The 25,223-nt window shown below is 38.4% G+C and overlaps 1 protein-coding gene and 1 long non-coding RNA gene across 3 annotated transcripts; both read right to left on the reverse strand.

The window, feature by feature from the left end:
* Positions 694-2,013, reverse strand: LOC110269221. The gene is made up of 4 exons (XM_021116912.1): positions 1,808-2,013; positions 1,470-1,574; positions 1,261-1,390; positions 694-1,146 (listed from the first exon to the last, which is right to left on the reverse strand). The coding sequence occupies exons 1-4, from the start codon at positions 2,011-2,013 to the stop codon at positions 1,093-1,095; spliced, it is 495 nt and encodes a 164-aa protein (XP_020972571.1). The 3' UTR covers positions 694-1,092.
* On the reverse strand, positions 7,305-8,061 carry LOC110268832. 2 transcript variants are annotated; one of them, XR_002357389.1, is made up of 3 exons: positions 7,962-8,061; positions 7,737-7,866; positions 7,305-7,622 (listed from the first exon to the last, which is right to left on the reverse strand). It is a non-coding gene; the product is annotated as an uncharacterized LOC110268832 (long non-coding RNA). The 2 variants fall into 2 exon arrangements; XR_002357388.1 differs by having other exon boundaries at positions 7,305-7,866.

A 25,223-nucleotide genomic window follows, 5' to 3' on the forward strand; every position in this document is an offset into this window, starting at 1 on the left:
CTGACAAGTCTGAATTGTCCTTAGACTGTCCTCCGACGTGCATCCCCAAGAGTCTATGCATAGCTTTTTATCAAATAATCAATATTGCTCAATGGGGGTAACATTCCCGGGAATTTATATAGTGCCCGGTCACACTTACGTCGTAGGGTCAACAGAGTATCGAGTTTTCAACCTGGTACACGTGGTGGCAAGCCATGGCACTTAATCCAGGGAACCTCGTATCTCAGATATTTCAAATTCATAAGCCATATGAATAATTCCAAGATCATATCTCAACTTTCTCAACATTCATCAATCCAAATCTCATTTTCAAATTCATTCAAAACCAAATTTCAAAAATAATCCTCATCATCCTTCTTTTCGTCCGTTCGTTAACAATCCCAATTCAAACATAATTCCTTCTTCGATAAATAAATCAATCTTAAAACATGTAATGTTTAAAAACAAATCTTTTTAATTAATTACTTCAAATAAAACTTCCAATTTTATAAAATTTCGGCAGCATCTCCTCTAAAACTCGGACTTTGCCACCCTATTCGGGTCCCATCTAAACATTTTCTCAAACCTTTTGCAAACCTCAATCATTTTCCAAGATTCAGCTAGTTCCAATATCAAATTATTTTCAAAGCGAATCGGTGCCCATAATAAATCTCTTTTTAAAATCAAACCAGCTCAAATACTAAATTATTTATAAAGTCATTTATAAAGTCACTAACTCAAAATTAAACCATTTCCAAAGCCAATTCCTTTACATCATCAAAAATAGCTTCAAAACCAAGAAAAATCATTTTTCATAATAATCAATTAAATAACCTTTCAAACTAATTTCTTTTCAGCAATCACAAGCTACTCAAGCAATCAAGCAATCAGTCATTCAGTCCAGCAAACAACCACATTTAGAAGACAATTATAATCACAGGCATATGTTCTCTCACATTAATATCTATTTATCACAACTCTGTAATATAAATTAGATTTTAAGAAAAACCCTACCTCAAAGAATCAAACCCGCAGCGATTTTAACGCGATAAACCCTCTTTTCACCTTATTCTGCAGCAGCTACGTTATGATTTGTATTCCAAGCACCCTCTGCTAGCGAAGAAGATCGGCAAGAAAAAGTAATAACCGCAAACACAGCAGCTTTAGCTAATAGCCAGAATAAACACAACCAAGCAAGGCAAAGAGGAACATTACGCACTAATAAAATAGAATCAAAATGGAGCATTATGGCAAGATAAGGTACAATAGAATTTGTCTTACCAGAAAAGAAACAAAAGAATGGGGAACAGAGAAACTATAGCTTCGACAACATTTCCTTTCAACAATTAGAACGGCGAATAAGGGCACAGCCGAGCAGAAATGGCAAGCCAGTGGCGGCAGTAGCATTAATTTGAACGATTAAGGCAGTAGAGATACCAACAATAATCAAAACAGTGAAATAGGGTTCAGGAAAGCAGAAACAGGGTTACCGGTGAATCTGGCCCGGTTCGGCAACAGCGTAGTCTTTAGTGGTGAGACGCGGCGGTGGCAACCCTGGCGACAGCCAGGCGTGACGGTGGCTGAAGCTTCGTCGACGCTGACTTGGCAGTGGCCTGAACGGCGACGGCAAGGGGTGAACGGCGGCGACTGGGCAACACTGGCTCTGACGGCGCGCATGTCTCCTTCCTCCTCCTCTCTTTAATCACGTCACTCCCTCTCTCTGCGGCGGTGCCACAGCAGCAGTGATGGGCTTCAGCGGCGGTGAATCGCTGGCGACGGACGTTCAGCAGTGGCGAACGGCTTCTACTCGGTGGTCTCGACGACGGCGCGGCGAGGACGACGATGGCGACCCTCCCGCGGCGGTGGCGGCATAGTTGGCAGCGTGAATCCCTTCTTCCTCCTCGCGTCTCTCTCTCTCTCTGCCCGATCTCTCTCCTCTGCTCGTGCATGACAGAGGCTCGTGAACGGACCAGGGCTCCTCGCGTAGCAGCTCTTCAGAACCGTGGCAGCGGCGTGATGACGGCGCGGTGGCATGTGGCAGAGCACTTTTCCCTCTCTTCTTCCCTTCCTGTTCTGCGTTTCTTTCTCTTTCCTTCTTTCCTGTTTCTTTTTTTATTTCTTTCTGAAGGGGATGGGGTTGGGTCAAGGGAGTGGCGGTGTGGAGTGGCAGTGAGGTAGGGTTAGGTTAGGTTAGAGGTAGGATAGTAAATTACGGTTTCTGATTGGAAATTTTGGGATTTGATTTGGGGCAAATTGGGGTTTTGTTTAATTTTAATAAAATTGGAGTATAAAGTATTAATATTTTAAAAACTAATTTAATCTCTAAAATTACTTTAAAATATTATTTGTAGTATAAAAATACTAATTGATTCTCAATAATTTACTCTAATTGAATATGGTAATATAATTAATTTTCTTTATCTTTAACTTAAAGTATTAAATGATATAAATATAAATCATCTAAAATCAAATCATATAAAATTATTATTATTTCATAACTACCAACTTTATAATTTAAATATAGAAAATAATTCAATAATTATAAAATTAGGTAAAATTCTAATTAATTATCAAAACCTGATTTAATTTTTGATTTAATTAACTTTAATAAAATAATTTCTGAGAATAAAATTTCTAATGAATAAATGAATTGAAATTAATTCATAACAAGATTTATTTAAAATTTCTAGGTCTTACATCCTACCCACCTTATAAAAATTTTTGTCCTCGAAAATTGATACAAAATAAAAGAGATTTTCATATTACTCATCTTGATCTTATTTAAAGAAAAGGCAAGAAGTTCTCAATATATATATACATATAGTTTCAAATACTAGGATTTTCATATAAAAATATGAATGGTATAAGTATAATGTGAAACAAGGTTACAAGATAGGCTTGATGCATAAAATGATATGTTTCACACATGTGATAGTAAAATAAAGCGATAAAAGGTTATAAAATGGGTTAGGATTAAAACAACGTGCTTAACGTTCACATTTGACCTCACACCAACTTCAGAGATTCAATTATTCAAACTTTAACTTAACTTATTCCCTCCATCCTCAATCGTACTTCATCGAACAAATCATCTGAAGGTTTTCAACCACATCAAACACTTTGCAAATCTTAATGGTCACAAACCCGACATCAACAAAATCCTTTCACATGAAATAAGGGTCCACAACTCCCTGCAACGTCGTACATTTACAAATTTCACCTTTTGCGTCTACCAAACGTACCCTAAAGAATTAATGTGTCGTTTACTAAGTCCAATAGGTACACAAGATATCAAAACTAATCTCGAGTATACTCACAAGGATAACAGACCTTAGAAAAGAAAGAAAAGTAATAAGGACCGTGTTCGCGAAAATTTGAAAGAATTGTTGAAATCACAAGTAGACAAGGATAAATAAGTAATGAAGAATTGGAAAAGAGATCAACTGATAACTTTAAGGTAACTCTTAAGTCGAAGGAATTCGATAGGATCAATAAGATGAAAAGCAACACAGTATTTTAAAACGAATTCAAGCTAAATCAAGAAATATGAGGTTCACAAAAGAAGAATATCCAAACCAAGAACAAAGTTTATAGAACTCAAGAGTATGGTTTAAAAATATTTTCGAATGCATTGTTCGTAAAGAATGGAAAACTTAAGGGGAAATCATTTCATGTTCTAAAAGAAAGAAAAAAAATGGGTAACAAACATCCTTCAAAAGATTAATAAAAGCGTAAATGTGGCATTATTTTAATATAAATTCAAATGGGAATAGATTACACAAACTTTGTAAATGAAAAGATTAATTTGGTTAAGAGCTAAATTGTATTTTCTCTTTTTCAAGCATGTATGAAAACTACAATCTTGTTGGAAGAAAACTTGACATAAAGTTTTACTCATAAAAGAAAAGATGATGCATTACAATCGAACAGGTTTAAATCATATACAGGAATTTTCAGAATATAAAGTAAAGGAGTGTAGGCTGAATTGAAAGCGATTTTATTAAAATTTTAATAGACGGTTATATCGCCCCGAAACAAGTCCAAATCACATCAAAGAGAGGCACTGCTCAAGTAAGGCAATTCAAAGTCAGGGACAACTTTGCATAATAATAAATCAAAATTTGTTTACAAAAGTTTAAAACAAAACTCCAATAATATACTTGAAGTCACAACTTTATAAGGATGTTCAATAATATTAAGATGCGCTAAAAAGGAACTCAATAACTTAAAAAGTTGATTCAAAACTTCTTCAAAATGGTTCAAACCACCAACAAATAAGAATGGTCAAAAGTCATGAAGTCTGCCGGAAGGAAGAATCAAAATGCAATTAGGAAAGAATTTTAATTTCAAAGGACTCCAATAAAAACCATAGAGGAAAACAGGGCAATTGTTTACAAAATTCAAGAGAATCATCAAAAACATAAATATTACGTCATGCTAAAACAAATTCAAGTCGAACTAGATTATGCAAGATTTGTGAAATGAAAATTAGTTAGACTAAGGATAAAATTTTTCATCGAAAACTTTGAAAGATTTTTTTTTAAAGAATCTTGAAAGATACTCGGATGTAAAATCACATAAGAATACGTTTAAAAACTGTGAGAAGGTTGAAAATAAATCAAGTTGTAGTTAATGAAGGAAATCCAAAGAAGAAATTGTTTTCACATGTCTATAGAAAAATAGGTAAAGTATTGCAGATAAACAGATTTAAACCATATAAAGAAATTCTTTAATCCATATAGGAAAGTATATGCTAAGGAAAGAGTCAATTCAAAACTTTTTCAATTTAAAACAAGAACCCTAGGAATAGACTGTAAGGGATGATACATTTCACCAACACAAGCTCAGTTTACATCAAGGAGATACACAGATAATAAAGCAGTCAAGGTTAGGAACTATGATGTTGAAATTTAAGAGATAATCAAGAATATGATCAAGTCAAAGTATACATTAAGTATAATGCAAAAGAAGCAAGTTACATAATTAGCTTAGTTCGAACCATAACTTTCAAGGTTTAAATCGCTCAAGACTTAAGGATCATACATCACACCAAAACAGGTTTAAAATCTGATCAATGAGAACAAGATTTCATGAAGAAGAACATAGTCAATACTAAAGATGGATATGTTTTGAAAGTCTCAGGTAGATCCTCAGGAATACAACAAAACAAGGTTATGGACGAATAATAAAATATGATTAGAAAATGGTCAAATCATGGTTCAAAGAAGAAACCCTAGTCAAGGAACTTCCATGAGAATAGTAAAGAAGAAACAATATACCAACCTAAGCAACGTAAGCAAGAATCATAAGTTGAAACCAAGCACGAAAAGCGAATTCCAGTATCCCCGAACCACGTGACTCGTATTACCTATTATTTATGAATTCCAATTCGCCTATAATTACCTACTAACTTTCCCGTTCACATAAGTCATTAACATTAAGTTGGCCAGACTTAACATCAACAAATATGCAACGGTAAGTTAACAATATTAATTAATAGGCAGTCATGTGCATAAAATTCTAATTCTTGTTACCTGGACAAGACCTACAACATGACAAACACTCAGAGAATGCAATGAAGAATGGTCAGTCCATCCCCAAGGTTCTAATTAGGATGAACTGCTCTGATACCATAATGTAACACCCTCACTATCAGAAATCACGCTTCCGGTTGCGCCACTCTGATAGCAAGAAGTATTACGACTACTTTACTTACTAAATACTAAAATAGGAGCCTGTAATTTGACACTGTATCGCTGATTTCTTTGGAAACCGGGAATAAATACTTTATCTTAAGAAAAATACAAGCAGGCATAAATTCATATACAAGACTCCTTACATAATAACTCATAACATAATATACATATAAAACATACAACTCCTATCCCTCTTACAAACTGGTAATAACAAAGACGAGGGAAGAAAATAATCTTATTAATACAACATATAAGCCAAACGCAATATAACCCTTCATAATGCTTCATCCGGTTCCTAAAAAGATAAAGCCGTAGGGGGGTGAGAACTTAACTACACGGTCTCACCACGGAGTTTCAAAGTTGTCATAAGAAGATATTTAATAAGAAAACTGTTTTCAAGCTCAGTGATTATCATTGCCTTATGAAGCTTTTAAAAACCAATACGTAATCATTCAAAACCTTTCTAAAGAAATCATGTTTAATCTTTCAAAAATCCGAAACCATTTTCTTTCTTATAAGAAAATCTCAATCAGAAACAAACCACGCAATCAAACAACACAATCATTAATTTAGCACCAAAGTTCATTCTCAAATGTAGCACGCCAGGACAAACACAGGCAAGTCAGACAAGGAAAGCACAAGTAGGTAGCAGTTACAGCAAATAGTTCAAGTATTAGTTAAGAACAATTTAGCAATTAGGCAAACCAAAACAAGTTCAAACGCAAGCAAAGCATACAAATGCATATGATGCATGCCTGTCCTATGGCTGATGAAGCTCATCTGTTGATTATCCAACCAACCCGACAAGTCTGAATTGTCCTTAGACTGTCCCTCGACGTGCATCGCCAAGAGTTTATGCATAGCTTTTTATCAAATAATCAATATTGCTCAATGGGGGTAATATTCCCAGGAATTTATATAGTGCCCGGTCACACTTACGTTGTAGGGTCAACAGAGTATCGAGTTTTCAATCTGGTACACGTGGTGGCAAGCCATGGCACTTAATCTAGGGAACCTCGTATCTTAGATATTTCAAATTCATAAGCCATATGAATAATTCCAAGATCATATCTCAACTTTCTCAACATTCATCAATCCAAATCTAATTTTCAAATTCATTCAAAACTAAATTTCAAAAATAATCCTCATCATCTTTCTTTTCGTCCGTTCGTTAACAATCCCAATTCAAACATAATTCCTTCTTCGATAAATAAATGAATCTTAAAACATATAATGTTTAAAAACAAATCTTTTTAATTAATTACTTCAAATAAAACTTCCAATTTTATAAAATTTCGGTAGCATCTCCTCTAAAACTCAGACTTTGCCACCCTATTCGGGTCCCATCTAAACATTTTCTCAAACCTTTTGCAAACTTCAATCATTTTCCAAGATTCAGCTAGTTCCAATATCAAATTATTTTCAAAGCGAATCGGTGCCCATAATAAATCTCTTTTTAAAATCAAACTAGCTCAAATACTAAATCATTTATAAAGTCATTTATAAAGTCACTAACTCAAAATTAAACCATTTCCAAAGCCAATTCCTTTACATCATCAAAAATAGCTTCAAAACCAAGAAAATCCATTTTTCATAATAATCAGTTAAATAACCTTTCAAACTAATTTCTTTTCAGCAATCACAAGCTACTCAAGCAATCAAGCAATCAGTCATTCAGTCCAACAAACAACCACATTTAGAAGACAATTATAGTCATAGGCATATGTTTTCTCACATTAATATCTATTTATCACAACTCTGTAATATAAATTGGATTTTAAGAAAAACCCCTACCTCAAAGAATCAAACCCGCAGCGATTTTAACGCGATAAACCCTCTTTTCACCTTATTCTGCAGTAGCTACGTTATGATTTGTATTCCAAGCACCCTCTGCTAGCAAAGAAGATCGGCAAGCAAAAGTAATAACCGCAAACACAGCAGCTTTAGCTAACAGCCAGAATAAACACAACCAAGCAAGGCAAAGAGGAACATTACGCACTAATAAAATAGAATCGAAATGGAGCATTATGGCAAGATAAGGTACAATAGAATTTGTCTTACCAGAAAAGAAACAAAAGAATGGGGAACAGAGAAACTATAGCTTCGACAACATTTCCTTTCAACAATTAGAACGGCGAATAAGGGCACAGCCGAGCAGAAATGGCAAGCCAGTGGCGGCAGTAGCATTAATCTGAATGATTAAGGCAGCAGAGATACCAAATATAATCAAAACAGTGAAACAGAATAGAAGTGAAATAGGGTTCAGGAAAGTAGAAACAGGGTTACCGGTAAATCTGGCCCGGTTCGGCAACAGTGTAGTCTTTAGTGGTGAGACGCGGCGGTGGCAACCCTGGCAACAGCCAGGCGTGACGGTGGCTGAAGCTTCCTCGCGTAGCAGCTCTTCGGAACCGTGGCGGCGGCGTGATGACGGCGCGGTGGCATGTGGCGGAGCGCTTTTCCCTCTCTTCTTCCCTCCCTGTTCTGCGTTTCTTTCTCTTTTCTTCCTTCCTGTTTCTTTCTTTATTTCTTTCTGAAGGGGATGGGGTTGGGTCAAGGAACTGGCGGTGTGGAGTGGCGGTGAGGTAGGGTTAGGTTAGGTTAGAGGTAGGATAGTAAATTAGGGTTTCTGATTGGGAATTTTGGGATTTGATTTGGGGCAAATTGGGGTTTTGTTTAATTTTAATAAAATTGGAGTATTAAGTTTTAATATTTTAAAAACTAATTTAATCTCTAAAATTACTTTAAAATATTATTTGTAGTATAAAAATACTAATTGATTCTCAATAATTTACTCTAATTGAATATGGTAATATAATTAATTTTCTTTATCTTTAACTTAAAGTATTAAATGATATAAATATAAATCATCTAAAATCAAATCATATAAAATTATTATTATTTCATAACTACCAACTTTATAATTTAAATATAGAAAATAATTCAATAATTATAAAATTAGGTAAAATTCTAATTAATTATCAAAACCTGATTTATTTTTTGATTTAATTAACTTTAATAAAATAATTTCTGAGAATAAAATTTCTAATGAATAAATGAATTGAAATTAATTCATAACAAGATTTATTTAAAATTTCTGGGTCTTACAATCTCCGTGGGATCGACCCTTACTCACGTAAGGTTTATTACTTGGACGACCCAGTGCACTTGCTGGTTAGTTGTGCGAAGTTGTGACAAAGAACTAAGATTATGAACGTGTGTATTAAGTTTTTAGCTCCGTTACCAAGGAATGAACCGTCACGATTACCGCGCACCAGTGAGGCAGATCTTAGCCAGTTAAGAGCTATACGTGCAACGCTGTCTCTTAATTGAATCTCTAAATTGGATAACTTCTGCCACGCACCAACGATCCTCCGTGCTATCAACAATGTGCAAAGGGCGGTTGGGACCGGAACCTTCACTGTCCCCTTTATCAGAGCTTCCGTCAGTTGGGTTTGAGGTGGATGTGAATATCTCAGGTTCCTCCATGCTAGGGGTAACACAACGCAAGAGCTTCTTGATGTAAGTGTATCGGTGTTGGTTGCGCCGCTCATATCTATCAATCTTTCGGTGTAGATTTTATATCCTTTGATGGGTGGATCTTTGCCGTGGTGGTGACGATGAGGTGGGAGGAATAGTAGATGGGAGGGCTATGTCAAGGCTTGGGTTGTTCATAGGAAGATGTAAGTATTTTCCGCTTGGGACCACATCGCCCTTAGCTGGAATTATAGCCTTCGTGTCCATGGCTTCCCAAGGAACACCCGCCACAGCAACTAAATCAGATACCAATGCTAAAAATGGCAAATTACTCCGGGCGTGGACTTGACCCATCGCTTGCTTGATAAGAAGCGGAATGTTCACCGGTCTCTCCGTGAGAACACACCAAATAAGCAAGGCGAGATCTGCCGTGAAGGACAACTTGTGGGTGCTAGGTAGCACATAGTGGGATAGGATTTGGGCCCAAGCTCTAGCTTCTACAGTGAGAAAACGTGCGTCAATGCACTTGGGCCGCATCCGGAGTCGACCATGGGTCCAAAATGTCTCTGGTTCAACAATGACTCGGAGGATCGAGTCCCAATCAAATCCAAACTCTTCTCGCTGACGTAAGACCTCTTGGTAGTCATCCATGTCACTTGGTACCGATAAAACATTAAGCACTTGCTGAATAGCCTCCTCTGAAATTGAGACTTGCTTTCGGTGTACGTATACCGATTGAAGAGAGGGAAGTTAGTAGTTAGTGTAGAATTCTACCACCCATGAGAGGTTGTTCTCTTGTGGTTTTCTCAGAAGAAACTCCCATCCTCACCATTCAATGCGGGGTAGAATATAATGAGCTACCTTGTCTGGCGGGGCGAGTAGATGTTTGGCATGATAGTTCCTTTCAACCATGGCGGGAAACACAAGTTCACAGAAGTGGTTAGGGAACCTTGGAGAATCCTTTGGCGGTTTGCTCTTCTCTTTTTCATCAATAGAAGCGGGTGCCTTCGCCTTCTTAGATAGGGGTTTGGCTCCTAATGTAGGGTGCACCTTGGAGTTTGACTTTTGGGGTGCCCTCTTTGTGGCTAGTTTCCTTAAAGCTTTCTTGTTGCCTTTCTTGGTGGCCATTCTGAAAAAGGAAGGGAAAGAAGGAAAGCATTAAACCCAAAGGATCATCTCAACAAAAACATGCAAGTGAAAGATAGTGCCCAAAAGAGATAGTGCAACAAAGTAGTCATAGAGGCATGGTTCACAACACTTGGCATGGGATGCAAGAGGGAGTAAAGCATGCAATATGGCATGAGAAGAATAATCTCAAGCATCCATAACAACGAGCAAGTCATGTTCAATGAGTATCTAATTAGCAAGCATACACTCTAAGCAAGCAAAGTGGACTCAATGCATTTAGAATAAAGCAAGTGAGTGAGGAGGAAGCACCAAATTGAAGGTACATGATTAAAATAAACCAAAATGGCATTCATGTATTTCCTCGAACACTTGGTGTGCAGTTATCAAGCAATGAGCAATTATGAGATACTCAACCAATTAGAAGCCCAAAATGAAGTATTAATAATCACACAACATCACCTACTGACAAAGATAATGAAAGATAACAAGAAGATCTACTAAAGCAAATGAAAACTCAAATTCAACATCCATGGAAAAGCAAGAAAAAGGAAAAGTAAACAAACAAAAGTAAGTAGTAAAATCATGCAACTAAAAGAGAAAATAAGTGAATCAATAAGAAACATCTAACTTGAAAAGAGATTATGCAAAGAAGATAATAGATGAGATATAGAAGAAGTAGAACCTTGAGAAGTTTAAAAGAATCAAGGTAGAATTTTCTTGTTGTGAAAATGAGAAAGAGATAGAAGAGATGTAGTGCCACCGGAGGTGGTGGTGGTCGCCGGTGAGTAGCCGGAGACGGTGGTGAAGTATGGAAGAAGAAGGAGAAGAGAAGAGGTGATGGGAGAAGAAGAAGAAGAAAGGAAATAAGAAAATAGGTGAGAAAGAGGGAAGAGATAGGGTGCGCCAGGTTTAAAACTGGGTCGCGCGAGCGCACGGTGCGCTAGCACGTCGATGAGGGTGGAGCGAGGGGCGCGTACGCGTCCAGGGCGCGTATGTGTGAAGTCAGTTGGTCTCCTGGCACAGAGTTGGCACAAAGTAGGCCTAACTCTCGGGTTATTTGTACCAAAGTTGGCATGCAACACAGGCGGTGCGGACGCGCACAGTGCGTGGATGCGTGCCTGATCGAGTTGGCCACCAGCGCTGACGCACCAAGTACGCCTACTGTAACAACCCTAATTTTCGAGTACGCGAGATCTTTTCTAAAGGCACGGATTTCTCCGGAAGATGAGTAAAGAGAACACCTCTTCTATATCAACAAGTATCTCGATCCTCATTGTCATTATGTCATCCTTAAGCTAGAACCTTTTCTGAGGCAAGCTCGATAACGTAATCACGAAGAACCTAGTTTTTGGACCGTACCAGTTAGGAGTTTTAATTCTGATTTTCGTAAATAGTCTCAGTTTGATGAACCAGACTCGATTCATGATAGAAGAGAGATAATAGTATAATATTAGTATTATATTAGTATTAGAAGATGATTGAATGATATTATAAGGTTACCTGGTCTGTTTTAGTTAAAAACAGAAAAATTATTTAACTGGGTTCACAGTTTACTGGTGTAGCTTAGCACCAGCACTCTCTGATGACTTTAGCAATGCTAAGGCCTCATTATACATGTTTTACTCTCATAATAAATATGTTACTAGTGTCATTTATGCTAGTAGCTCAGAAAATAATTTTTAGAGATGTTTTTACAAGTGTTCCGATACATCTAGTTTTAGTAGTTATACACCTGAGATATTTTAATATTATTTTAATCCACCTCCAAGCCAACCAATCACAACTCACCTTACACCCCCAAGACCTCCAAAGCTGTCTCATTTCATCATTTTGGCCGAAAATAACAAGAGAGAAAAGAGAGAAACTTTCATGAACACTTAATCTTCAAAGCTTGATTTCTTCTGAACCAAAACTCAAATCAAAAATCTGATTTCACCAAAATGATCCTCTCTTCTTCCTCTACATAACCATGTAACTTATCAATGCTGGAAATAAGGTGAGATGGCTGTTCCTTTGCCCTTTCAATTCAGTTTTCAAGGAAACATGCTTAAACATGTGTTTTCTTGATGTTCTTCCTTAGGAATCATGCTTAACTTGACTTGAGGGCCAAGAAACGTGACTTTCAAGCAATTATAAGGTTAGAAATCACCTCCTAACGTGCTGAGGGAGATTTGGTTAGTTGATGGTTTTTGGATTTAAAGTTGTTCTTGATGTGTTTTAGGAGGAAAAAGTGCTTAAGGACCACCTAAAAGTATAACCGAATTTGGAGCAGCAAAACCAGGTAGGGTGTGACAAATTTAATCTTGATTGATTGTGTTTGAGATGTGTGATTATGATATGGTTTGGTTATACTTGAAATTGATTGCTTATTTGAGTTATTCTTGGTGAAAGTTTGTTGAATTTTTTATGAAATTTGATGATATTCAAGCTATGAATGTTGTTCTTGAGGGCAGCTGGAAAAACGAACCCTAATAAATAATAATAAAATATTAAATAATAATATTTAATTAAAAATAATATTTTAATAAAAATAATAAAATAATGCGAAAAAGGCAGTTTTCTGTAAAAGCTTTAGAAAGACAACTTTAAGCGCAGAATCTCATAATTACCTTCATAAAACACTTAGGGAGTGGTAATAACATGTTAGTGAGGCAAAGATAAATGAAAGATAAGAAGTTAAAGAAAAGATAAACACCAAAGAAAAGTCTGTAAAGTTTTAATGACAGAAAAACAGACAGAGATTAGTAAACGAACTAGGAGCAACATAGTTAGTTCTTGAGTTGCACCGAGGGTTAGGTATAATATGAAAAGTTAAACTGTTTCAGTATAGACTTAACGAACCTATACTTGGGACAGGCTAACTATTCATATCGAAATTTACATAAGCTTTAAATACATATGTTAAGCAGAAAAATCAAAGCAGAGTAAAGAAATACAGAGAACAGAGTAACCAGAGAAAAGTAAAGAGATACAGAGAAAAGACTAATCAGAGCAGAGTAAAAAGACAAAGAGAAAAGAGTAATGTGATAAAGAGAAATGGTTTGAGTTACGATGTTGTAAAAGTAAAAGCTGTAAAGTTTGTATAGCATAATTGAACAGAGAAAGAAAGAGGTATTGCATAAGAATGTGAAAGTGATGATGAATAATGATAATGAGAATGATTATGTGATGATCTGCTGCGTGAAGGCAGTCAGATAGATGGTGGTACGACCACTGAGAGTGCTTTCCTGGGATACTTAGCTATAATGCTATTCTGTAAGACAGAGGACTCTTACAGAGGTATCGAGAACACACGACTAGCATATACTCCTGTAAGTCAAAGGACTCTTACAGTGAGAGTGTGTGTATGCTCCTGTAAGTCAAAGGACTCTTACAATGAGAGTGTGTGTATGCTCCTGTAAGTCAAAGGACTCTTACAGAGAGTGTGTTGGGCAGATATAAGTTAACTAGCTCCGCCATGCAAGTCAAAGGACTCTTGCAGTGGTTTGCCTCACAAGTCAAAGGACTCTTGCGAGGGGCATTGCCAACAGGGAAGCCTTACCTGGTCAGAGGACTCTGGGTAACGTCGGGAGCGGGTATGTTACCGACAAATGAGCTCATTATCTGCACTAGGGCTAGACATGCATCATTCTTGTCTGCGCATCATTCTATGTTGCATTCCTTTCTGTATGTGGTCTATTTCTTTATGTTTGTCTACTTTCATGCTATTTCTGTGTTTTATTTTCTTGTATTCTTTTGTTTGTGTTCTGCTATCTGTTGTCTCTACTTTCTCTTTCTATCTTTATCTTCTGTTTACTGCTTCGCTATATTATGTTATTTGTCTGCTAATCGACCCCAAATAAATGAACATAACTAATAACCCCGGCCCTACTAAGAACTCCCCAGTTCTTACCCCTTCTCTCTCCCTTCCCCCTTCAGATGGAAGTATGAGTACCCTTCCGTAGTTCGTTGTTGATGGTTCTGCAAAGAGAATTCTGCTCTAGATAGTCTTCTGAGTCTAGGGTGAATCTCGTTCTCTGTTTACATGTATATACTGTGAGACCAGTGATGGGATATTTTCGCGGAGAAACGAATTTCTCCAAAACACCCAAATCTAACCGGCAAGTGCACCGGGTCGCATCAAGTAATAATAACTCACGGGAGTGAGGTCGATCCCACAGGGATTGAAGGATTGAGCAATTTTAGTTTAGTGGCTGATTTAGTCAAGCGAATCAAGATTTGGTTGAGAGATTTGTGATTTGCAGAATTTAAATTGCATAGAAAGTAAAGGAAATGGGTAATTGGCATGAAATTAAAGATAACTGGAATTTAAAGTGCTGAATCTTAAAGAGCAAGAAATTAAATGGCAGAAACTTAGAACGCAAGAAATGTAAATTGCAGAATCTTAAAGTGTAAGAAATGTAAATGGCTTGAATTTTAAAGGGAATTGGGAGTTGGATTTGCAGGAATTAAACGAGGAAAAGTAAAATTGCAACAAGCAGAGAAGTAGAAGATTGCTTAGATTGAATCGGAACTAAAACAGAGAGGTAAATGAGCTTGAAAGCATTAAACAGAGAATTGAAAATGGAAATTTAGATCTCAGGACCCAAGAGACTAGATAACCAAGTCTAGATCTCAATGCCTTCCTAGATCCAACAAGAACAATTGCAAAGGAATTGTAAATTGAAAAGAAAGTAGATGAAGAACAATTAACAGAAATTAAATTCAATAAGCAGTAGAAGAAACAGAGAGATCTTCGGATGAGATTGAAACAGAATTCCTTCAATTCTCCAACCCAAGATCCAAGGCAATTGCAATTAAAATTGAAAGCAATAAAACTAAGAGGAAGAGAGTGGAACCATGGTTGATTCAATCAAAGGAAGCATGAAAATCTACCCAAATTAGCTTACTTGTAGCTCAAGAAAGTGCACAATTCAAGTGAAAACAAAAGAAAAAGACTAGTGAAACTAGGCTAAGATGACTTATCATCAACCAGCTAATGTCTGCACCCCGTTTGTACGTGAACTTTAACCTAAATCCTATGTACGAGACTCCTGTTGTGTGGCTACTTGATAAGGCACCAGAGAGACGTCATATGGCAATGACTGATCGTACAGAGGAGTAGCAGATGATGTTCTACCTTTTGGTGACGTTCCACCTGACTTGAGTTTTGAAGATCTAGAACGTACTTTCCCTCGCTTTAGTAGTTTAGAGGGACTAGGCGAGTATAGAGTCTAGGATAGCCTAGGTGCCAGCTTAGGGACCTCTTGAACAAGTCAGGACCTGGGATGTTGTATGTATATATATATATATATAGATATATAGATATTATTTAGCTATATCTAGGGGTATTCTAACTAGTAGTCTATTTTCTAATAAAGGCTGAATTACCGAATGCTGTCAACTACTTGTGATGTATTTATGTGTGGTTGTTTATAACAGTTTTACCTGTTATTATTTGTGAATTGATTATAAATGATTCTGTTTATTAATTCAAATATTTTCAAAAAAAAAAAGGTACCTCGCTAACTAACTACGCTTTTAACAATGAATCAGGCTCATATAATAAATAATAGATAATAATTAGGATGACAAATTGGTAGCACTCAGTTACTGGTATGTCCTAGGCGTACTGAAAATTGGGTCGTTACACCTGCGTGTCAGTGCGGGCACAGAATAGGCACACTTATGGCAACACTCTCTAGTTTTTATACCAGGGAGTTCATATTGCACAACCGGCTCACGCGCGTACAGTGCGCTTGCGCGCGGATGGCTAAGTGGGGAGGGGCGCGTAGGCGCCACGCACGCTTGCGCGTGGGTGCCTGGCACGATATGCACAAGGTGGGCATAACTCTCTGGTTTTTGTACCAGGAGTGTGAAATGTGCCACCAGCATGCGCGCGCACAGCACGCTCGCGCGCGGATGCCCCCTCCCCCCCCCCTTTTTTTTTAACAACATAGAAAGGGCTATTCTAACATATTCTTGGCATGTGTTTAAACTAGTAGTCAAAGAGATATTCAAAAATTTATGCACTATTCAAAACATAGCATTCTCTCTACTTCAACAATTCCTCAATACCAAAATGAAGAAATCTATATAAACATCCTAGTTATCCAACAAGATCAACAAAACTAGCATTCCTATGCAATCAACAATATCAAGAAGTCACAAAATGTACAAAAATCTAGAGCTAAAAGCAAGAAGGTATACACAAGGAAGATCTTACCATGGTGGGGTGCCTCCCACCAAGCACTTTTCTTTAACGTCCTTAAGTTGGACAGTCAGTCGCTCAAGCTTCTCCTCCTCTAGGTGCATCCGTTAGTAGAAACACCTCTAGCTCCTTTGGGAGCTTGTAGCCATGGTACTTCTTCACTCTATGTCCATTCACCTTTAAAGTTGCTTCACTTTTAGTATCAAACAATTCCACCACCCCATAGGGCTTTATCTCTTTCACCTTGAAGGGTCCTTCCCATCTAGAACGGAGCTTGCCAGGCATGAATCTAAGCCTCGAGTTGTAGAGGAGAACCTCATCACCTTCTTGAAAATCCTTCTTCCGGATGTGATGGTCATGAAATGCTTTAGTCTTTTTCTTGTAGATCCGGGCATTCTCATATGCTTCGTTCCTCAAACACTCGAGCTCCTCTAGTTGTAATTTCCTGGCCACACCCGCCTTGGTTAAATCCATGTTGCACTACTTTACCGCCCAATAGGCTTTATGCTCAATCTCCACCGGAAGGTGGCATGCCTTACCATAGACAATCCGGAAGGGACTCATCCCCAACGGAGCCTTGTAGGCCGTCCTATATGCCCATAGTGCATCTCCTAACCGGAGGCTCCAATCCTTCCTTTGTGGATTGACCACTTTCTCCAAGATTCTCTTAATCTCCCGGTTGGACACTTCCGCTTGTCCGTTGGTTTGTGGGTGATAAGCAGTGGCAACCTTATGCAATACTCCATAGTGCTTGAGCAGTGCCTCTACTTTCCTATTACAAAAGTGGGATCCTTGGTCGCTCACGATTGCTCGTGGCGACCCATAACGGCATACAATGTTATTCCTAATAAAAGAAATGATGGTGTTGGCGTCATCAAGGCGGGTAGGTATTGCTTCTACCCACTTTGACACGTAGTCAACCGCTAACAAAAAAAAACGGTCCCATAAAGTTAATGCCCCATACATCAAATATCTCACAGAACAACATAGGTTGCTGAGGCATCTCATCCCTTTGGGACGTGTTTCCCGACTTCTGACACTGATGGCAAGACACACAGAATCGGTTAGTATCCTTGAATAAGGTTGGCCACCAAAATCCATAATCCAACACCGTTTTAGATGTCTACTGTGGGCCAAAGTGGCCACCACATTCGGATGAATGGCAAGCTTCAAGAATGGGTTAGATTTCAGATTTCGGGACACATCTTCGAATTACTTGGTCCACTCCCCTCCTCCACAAGTGAGGGTCATCCCAAATGTAGTATTTGGAATCATTCCTTAACTTGTCTCTTTGGTGTTTAGAAAAGTTAGGAGGAAAGATTTTCGCAACCAAGTAGTTCGCCATTGGTGCAAACTAAGGAAAGCTACCCGATACAGCATGAAAACTTTCCAATGGGAATGAGTCATCGATCGGAAATGGGTCAAATTTTAAATTCTCAAGATGGCTTAAATGATTCGCAACCAAGTTTTGAGACCTACTCCGGTCCCTAATCTCAATGTCGAATTCTTGCAAAAGCAAGATCCAACGTATGAGTCTAGGTTTGGACTCATTCTTTGTCAATAAGTACTTTAAAGTTGCATGATCTGTGTATACCACTATCTTGGACCCTAGCAAATAAGATCTGAATTTATCTAAAGTATGAACAATAGCTAGGAGTTCTTTTTCTGTAGTGGTATAGTTGGATTGTGCTGCATCCAATGTTTTAGAAGAGTAAGCAATGACATAAGGGATTTTACCTTCGCGCTGTGCAAGCGCGGCACCTACAGCATGGTTTGACGCATCGCACATTATCTCAAATGGTAGCGTCCAGTTGGGGCCTCGCACAATCGGTGTTGTGGTAAGAACTCTCCTTAGCTCTTCAAATGCACTCACACATGCACTGTCAAACTCAAAGTCCACATCTTTTTGGAGTAGGCGCGACAATGGCAAAGCAATCTTGCTGAAATCTTTAATAAAGCGCCTGTAGAATCCTGCATGTCCTAAAAACGAGCGGATCTCCCTCACAGATGAGGGGTGAGGTAAAGTGGTGATAACATCGACCTTGGCCGGATCTACAAAAATGTCTTCATGAGATACTACATGTCCCAACACTATACCTTGTCTTACCATAAAGTGACATTTTTCAAAATTGAAGACAAGGTTAGTGTCAACATATCTAGCTAAGACCTTGGCCATGTTCTCTAAGAAACAATCAAATGAAGTTCCATAAACACTGAAGTCATCCATAAAGACTTCCAGACAATTCTCCATCAGATCGAAAAAGACACTCGTCATAAACTGCTGAAAAGTAGCAGGTGCATTACATAGTCCAAATGGCATCCTTTTGTAGGCAAAGGTGCCAAAAGGGCAAGTGAATGTGGTCTTTTCCTGATCTCTAGGAGCAATATGAATCTGGAAGTAACCAGTGAATCTATCAAGAAAATAATAATGGGATTTACCCACCAAACGGTCCAACATCTGGTCGATAAAGGGCAAAGGATAGTGGTCCTTCCTTGTGGCGGCATTCAAACTTCTATAATCGATGCGCACTCACCATGCTTTTTATACTCTCTTGGTGACCACTTCACCATCATCCTTTTTAACCGCACTAATGCCCGATTTCTTGGGAACAACATGCACCGGACTCACCCACTCACTGTCAGAAATTGGGTATATGATACCCGCATCAAGTAGCCTAGTGACCTCCTTCTTTACCACATCAAGGATGGTCGGGTTGAGCCTCCTTTGCGGTTGCCTAACCGGCCGAAGCTCCCTCTTGGAGAAAGATACGATGCATGCACTTGCGAGGGTCAATCCCCATAATATCGGCTAGGCTCCAACCAATTGCCTTCTTGTACTTTCTTAGAACATCTAAGAGCTTCCCTTCTTCTTCACTAGAAAGCTCACTAGCAATAATGACCGAAAACTTTTGGTTGTCCTCTAAGAAAGCATACTTCAAATGAGATGGAAGAGGCTTTAGTTCACTCCTTGCCTCAAGCTGAGGTTCCTTTACATTAAGCTCACAGGGTTCATTCTCAACAACTTTCTCTTGTTCATCCTCTTGGTCATCCGTCTCTTCAACAATAGGGTAGCATAATTTATTGTAGTCTTCTTTTCGCACTTCCACTACCACTTCATCGATTACATCACATCAAAGAACGGAATGCTCTTCGGGAGGATACTTCATGGCTTCTTCCAAATTGAACTTGATAGTCTTGTCTCCAACCTCAAAGGAATATGTGCCGGTGAAGGCATCTAACTTGAATTTAGAGGTCTTAAGGAAGGGTCTACCAAGTAGAATGGAGGATGAGCTTCTATTTTCTGTTGGAGGCATTTCAAGGATGTAAAAGTCAATCAAAAAAACCAAGTTCTTGATTGCCACAAGTACATCTTCTGCTATTCCCATCACAGTGATCACACTTTTATCGGCTAAGGCAAACTTCGACGCCGACTTCTTTAATGGAGTTAAATTTAACCGCACAAAGATGGAAAGCGGCATGATGCTTACGCAAGCTCCTAGATCACACATACAGTCATGAAAAGTGCACCTACCAATACAACAAGACACCAAACAAGGCCCAGGGTCACCACATTTTTTTGGAATAGGCTCCATCAAGGAAGAAATCGAACTACCCAAGGATAATGTTTCCAACTCTCCTATCCTATCCTTGTGTGTACACCAGTCTTTCAAAAATTTTGTATACTTCGGAATTTGTTGGATATCATCAAGAAGTGGTATAGTTACCTCAACCTTCTTGAACACTTGAAGCATGTTCAAATCAAATTCCAAAGTCTTCTTTTCTTTCTTCACCATGGAAGGGAATGGGATAGGAATGGACTCATCTACTATAGCTTTCCTCTTGGGTTCCTTAAGGCTTACTCCTTCTTCCTCATGCCTTTTATCTACCTCCTCTTCTTCATGCGGAGCTTCAACAACCACTTCTTCCTCATGAATGTCTTCCATGACCCTAGGAGGTATCTCCTCCAATGTAGTCCCCGACCGTAGAGTGATGGCATTGAGACCGCCCTTGGGGTTTGGAAGGGGTTGGAATGGAAGGTTAGAAGAGCTTGAGGGTTGGTTGGTGTTGTTGTTGGAGGAAGGCATGGACATCTTTGAAAGCATGTCGGCGAGGTTGGCCAATTGAGCGCCCAAGGCATCAAATTGAGCCTTGTTGCTCTCATCCCGTTTCTCCATAGCGGCTCTAAGCTCATCAACTTGATTGGTGGAAGATGAAGAACTTTGGTTGGATTGTTGTCTATGGTGTGGTGCTTGGTATTTGGTGTAGTTGCTTTGGTTTTGGTTGTGGTGATTTTGGTTGGCTTGGTGGTTGTTGTTGTTATGGTGGTATTGGGATGAAGATTGGTTGTTGTTGTGATGATAAGAAGAGTTATTCCATCTTTGGTTTTGATTGCTCCCTTGTACATTATCCCTCCATCCTTGATTTTGATTACTACCATGAGAGTAGTTATTTTGGCCTTGAGAAGGATAGGGTGGACGGTTGTTGTAATTCACATTGGCTACGACAAAGGCATGCTCCTCTTGAATTTGATGGCATTGATCGGTGTAATGTGTGATGCTAGAGCACAAACCACAAATTCTAGGAGGGCCTTCAAGTTGAGCAACCGGGGGTGGGGCTTGGATGGCTTGGATGGAGTAGTATTCCTTTTGATCTTTTTGTATTTACGTGAGGATAGTGGTTATGTCCCCAAGCGCTTTGGTTAAGCTTGCTTCGGAAAGGGATGGTTCTACCACACCCTTGAGAGGATTAATTCTCACTCTTACATGTTGTGTAGCCTCGGCAACATCATTTATCAATTTCCAAGCTTCTCCCTTCGTCTTGTTTTTTGAAAGGGAACCACCATTAGAAGCGGTGAGCAATCTTCTATCTTCCACACAAAGACCTCCGGTGAAGTAGCTAATGAGCAAGTGAGTGTTCAATCTATGGTGTGGACAAGATTCCAATAGCCTCTTGAACCAAGTCCAATACTCATATAAACTCTCTTGGTCCCTTTGCATTATACCCGAGATCTCCTTTCGGACGTAATTGGTCTTCTCCGGTGGAAAGAACTTATTTAGAAACTCTCTTCTCAAGAAATCTCAATTGGTCACAATCTCATCCGATAGCGAATAAAACCATGTCTTTGCTTGCCCTTCAAGAGAGAAGGAAAAGGCAAAAACCATAATAGCCAACTCATCGGCCCATGCCTTCGAGCCGTAGAACAAGCAACTTGAAAGTCTCTTAGATGTCGGATGGGGTCTTGACCCGGCAACCCATGATATTTAGGAAGTAGATGTATCAAGCTACTCTTCAACTCAAAGTTTGGATCAAGGTTGGGATACCTTGCTTGCAAAGGTTGAAGTATGATATCCGGAGCTCCTTGCTCATGCAAAGTGATCCGTCGTGGCTCCGCCATGTATGGCTCACCTGTAGGATGCAAAGATGTATTAGTAGTGCCAACAGAAGAATATGAAGTAGCGGACTCCAAGTCACTCTCGGTACCGTCTAGTGATTCGGTATGTTCCTCAAGAGAGGCCGAAGTACTAGCCATATAGTCCAATCGCCGTCTAGCTTGCCGAGTGTGTAACAAGGCTCTTTTAATCTCAGGGTCAAACTCGATAAGCTAGAATTCGGTTGAGACCGAGTCATTAAACCTGAGAGTCATAGCACACATACAAAAGAAATCTAAACTATAGCTAAGTATTAAAAGAAAGTAAACTATCTACAATATTCACATATTCACATAACCAATATCAAGGCATATGTTGCAACCATTCCCCGGCAACGGCGCCAAAAATTTGATGGTCAAGGAATACCGTCGGTAAGGAATTTCACAAGATTTTTGCGTTGCAAGTATAGCACTCAACCGAAAAATAATCCGCAAATCAAATTTCGAAGGAATTGGTTGTCACAAGTTCAACCCCAATAAAAGTAACCAAAGTATTCAAACCTCGGGTCGTCTCACAAGGAATGGGCAAGCATATGCATCAACATTGGTTAGAATTGGGGTGCAAGTCATGAGCAAGAAATTAAACTAAGAATCCTAACAAGCAAGTAATCTTGAAGTGCAAGAAACTAATTCAAATAACTAAAGCAAGATGTGAGCAATTCCAAACTAATAAGATAACATCCAATATAAGTCTACTCTAAAACTAAACAAATAACTATGACTAAGACAAAGCAATTAGGATTTTTGGGTTTTCAAATATGAATGATAAAGCAACTCTTGGATAGACATGGGAATTAGGATCACTATCCTTGTCTAATAACCATATCTTGACAATTATGAGGAACCATACTCATTAAGTTTACTTTTATACTTGAAGTATATTAAATGGTTTAGTCAACATCAACCCATAAGGTCCAACCTAGCTACTAATTGACTTAGAAGTGGGCTAGTGTCAATGGTTATCAAATTGACCACTAAGGGTTCCCAAATCATCAAATCCATTAGACCCAATGACTCAAGTTTACCCAATTCCCTTATCCTAGGCCAAGAGTAAAGAGAACTACTCTATAATCAGAGGAAACATTTCATCAAACACATGGTAAGTATTACTAAAAGACATATTCAAAGTGCAATTAAATTGAAATTAACAAGTACCCACTAACAATTATCAACATACAATCACTCAAACAACACAATTAACCATGAAAATCATCAATGTAACATTAGCAATTCAAGTTTCACAATATTCATGAAATGGGTATAAAATGACAATTGATAAGAAAACATAAATCTAACACAAGATGTCAACAAAATTATGCTAAGGAATTCAAATTAAAAAATCAAAACTAGTAATTAACAAGATCCATTTTAGAATTCAACAAGGGAAGATCAAATCAAACTAGATCTAGAGAGGAACAAGGGTTTCTCTCTCTAGAAGAACAAAAATCAAAAACTAGCTAAAAATTGTGTCTAAGTGTGAATGAATGATCCCTGCCTTTCCCCTAGCATCCTTGGTTCTTTTTTATACAGAACCAGCTTGAATTTGGGCCTCTTGAGCCTCAGAAATCGCCAGGCACAATTTCCTTTAATGAGGTCACGTGCAGCTTGTCTCACGTACGCGCCATGCGTGCGTGCGCGCCGATTGATTTTGCGATCCACGCATGCGTGCTATGTACGCGTGTGCGCTGCTGTGGATTTCTCTAATCCGCACGGATGCGCCGATCTACACGCGCCGCTTCCAGCTGTCCACATCCACGCGCGCGCGAGGTGCGCGTGCGCGCCCATGCTGAAATTTTCAAAATCCAAATCTTCATGTTCCTTCCTCTTGTGCATGCTTTCTTTCTCTCTTCTAGGCCATTCTTGTCCTATAAATTCTGAAATAACTCAATAAACACATCACGGCATCGAATGGTAATAAAAGAGGATCAAAATATAGCAATTTTAAGGCAAAAGAAGCATGTTTTCCATCATGAAGCAATATTAGGAAGAGAACACAAAACCATGCAATTCTTGTGAATAAGTGTGAAAAATATTGACAAAACCCCCCAAATTCTATACAATATAAACCACAAAATTGGGGTTTATCATTGTGCGTGCGTGCGGCTGGTCTCATGTGGGGTACGCGTGCACGTCGCATGCGCCGCATCACTAAACAAGTGTGCCGCCCAGATTTCAATTCTTCCCCCTCCCAAATCCTAATTCTCTTTCATTCCTAATTCTTCCTTCTTTCTTCTTCCTTTCTCACTTTCTTCTCCTCCCTTCTCATCCTTATTCCCTTTCATTCTATTTTACTTAATTTATTTGCATGCTTTCATTCACTGCATTTTAATTTTGTGCATGTTTTTATTTTCTTTTCTAAGTTTATTATTTTTCTATTGGTGTTAAATGTTCTCATTCAACTGTTGCATCTTTTCTTGCATTATTTTGGTACTTTGTGACTTGTTTTAAATTGTTGGGTATTATTAATTATAAGTCAATGCTAATTTCTATGACACTTGTATTCCATTTACATTGATATGCACTTATACTATCTTGCATTACCCACACTCTCTCCCATTGTTACAATTTTTGCACTATTGATATGCCATTTGCTTCTACTATTTTTTCACTTGCATGTTGTAGCTACCATGTAATTGAGACCCGCATTATTTGGCATTAACCCACCCATACCTTATTTGTTTTCTTATCTTTATTTCTGGGTTACTTTTCTTCCCTTTTCTATTCTTTCAGGATGGCCATCAAGAAGGGAAACGGAAGACTTTTACATGGGGCGAAAGACAAGTTCCTACGCACAATCTTTAGAGAAAAGTATCAGTTGGAGCCACCCGTCAGTTGGGGCGAAAGACAAGTTCCTATGCACCGAGGACGGTGCAATCTTTAAGTGTGGGGAGGTCGATACCGACTTCCGTGGGTTAGTTACTTCCTTTCTCAATACCAATGTTTAATTTATTAGTTGTTGCATTTCCATATTTGATTGCATGTTTGTTTGATTTTGTGCATATTCTACCACTGCTTGGTTGAAGCGATGAATTCTTTTCCAAGAAATTATTTTATAGCATTTTACTAATTTGAATTAAAATTTTTTTTTGAACATGTTTGAAGAAATATTATATTGGAACATGGTTTAGAGCTCGAACACACAAAACCAGTGAGATTTTGAGCCTATTCGATTGGTTGCATTTTATCAACCAATATTTTTTTTGGTGTGTGTTGTTCTCTCTAAAATTGTGATCTTTGTCTTGCTTAATTCTATATTTACATTGTTTGATGTATGTATGCACTTATATGATTGAGGCCTTGTTTCACTGAGCTTACATACCCATATGGC

Source organism: Arachis ipaensis, chromosome B02 (assembly GCF_000816755.2).
Source record: "Arachis ipaensis cultivar K30076 chromosome B02, Araip1.1, whole genome shotgun sequence".
In the NCBI taxonomy this organism is placed as follows: Eukaryota; Viridiplantae; Streptophyta; class Magnoliopsida; order Fabales; family Fabaceae; genus Arachis; species Arachis ipaensis.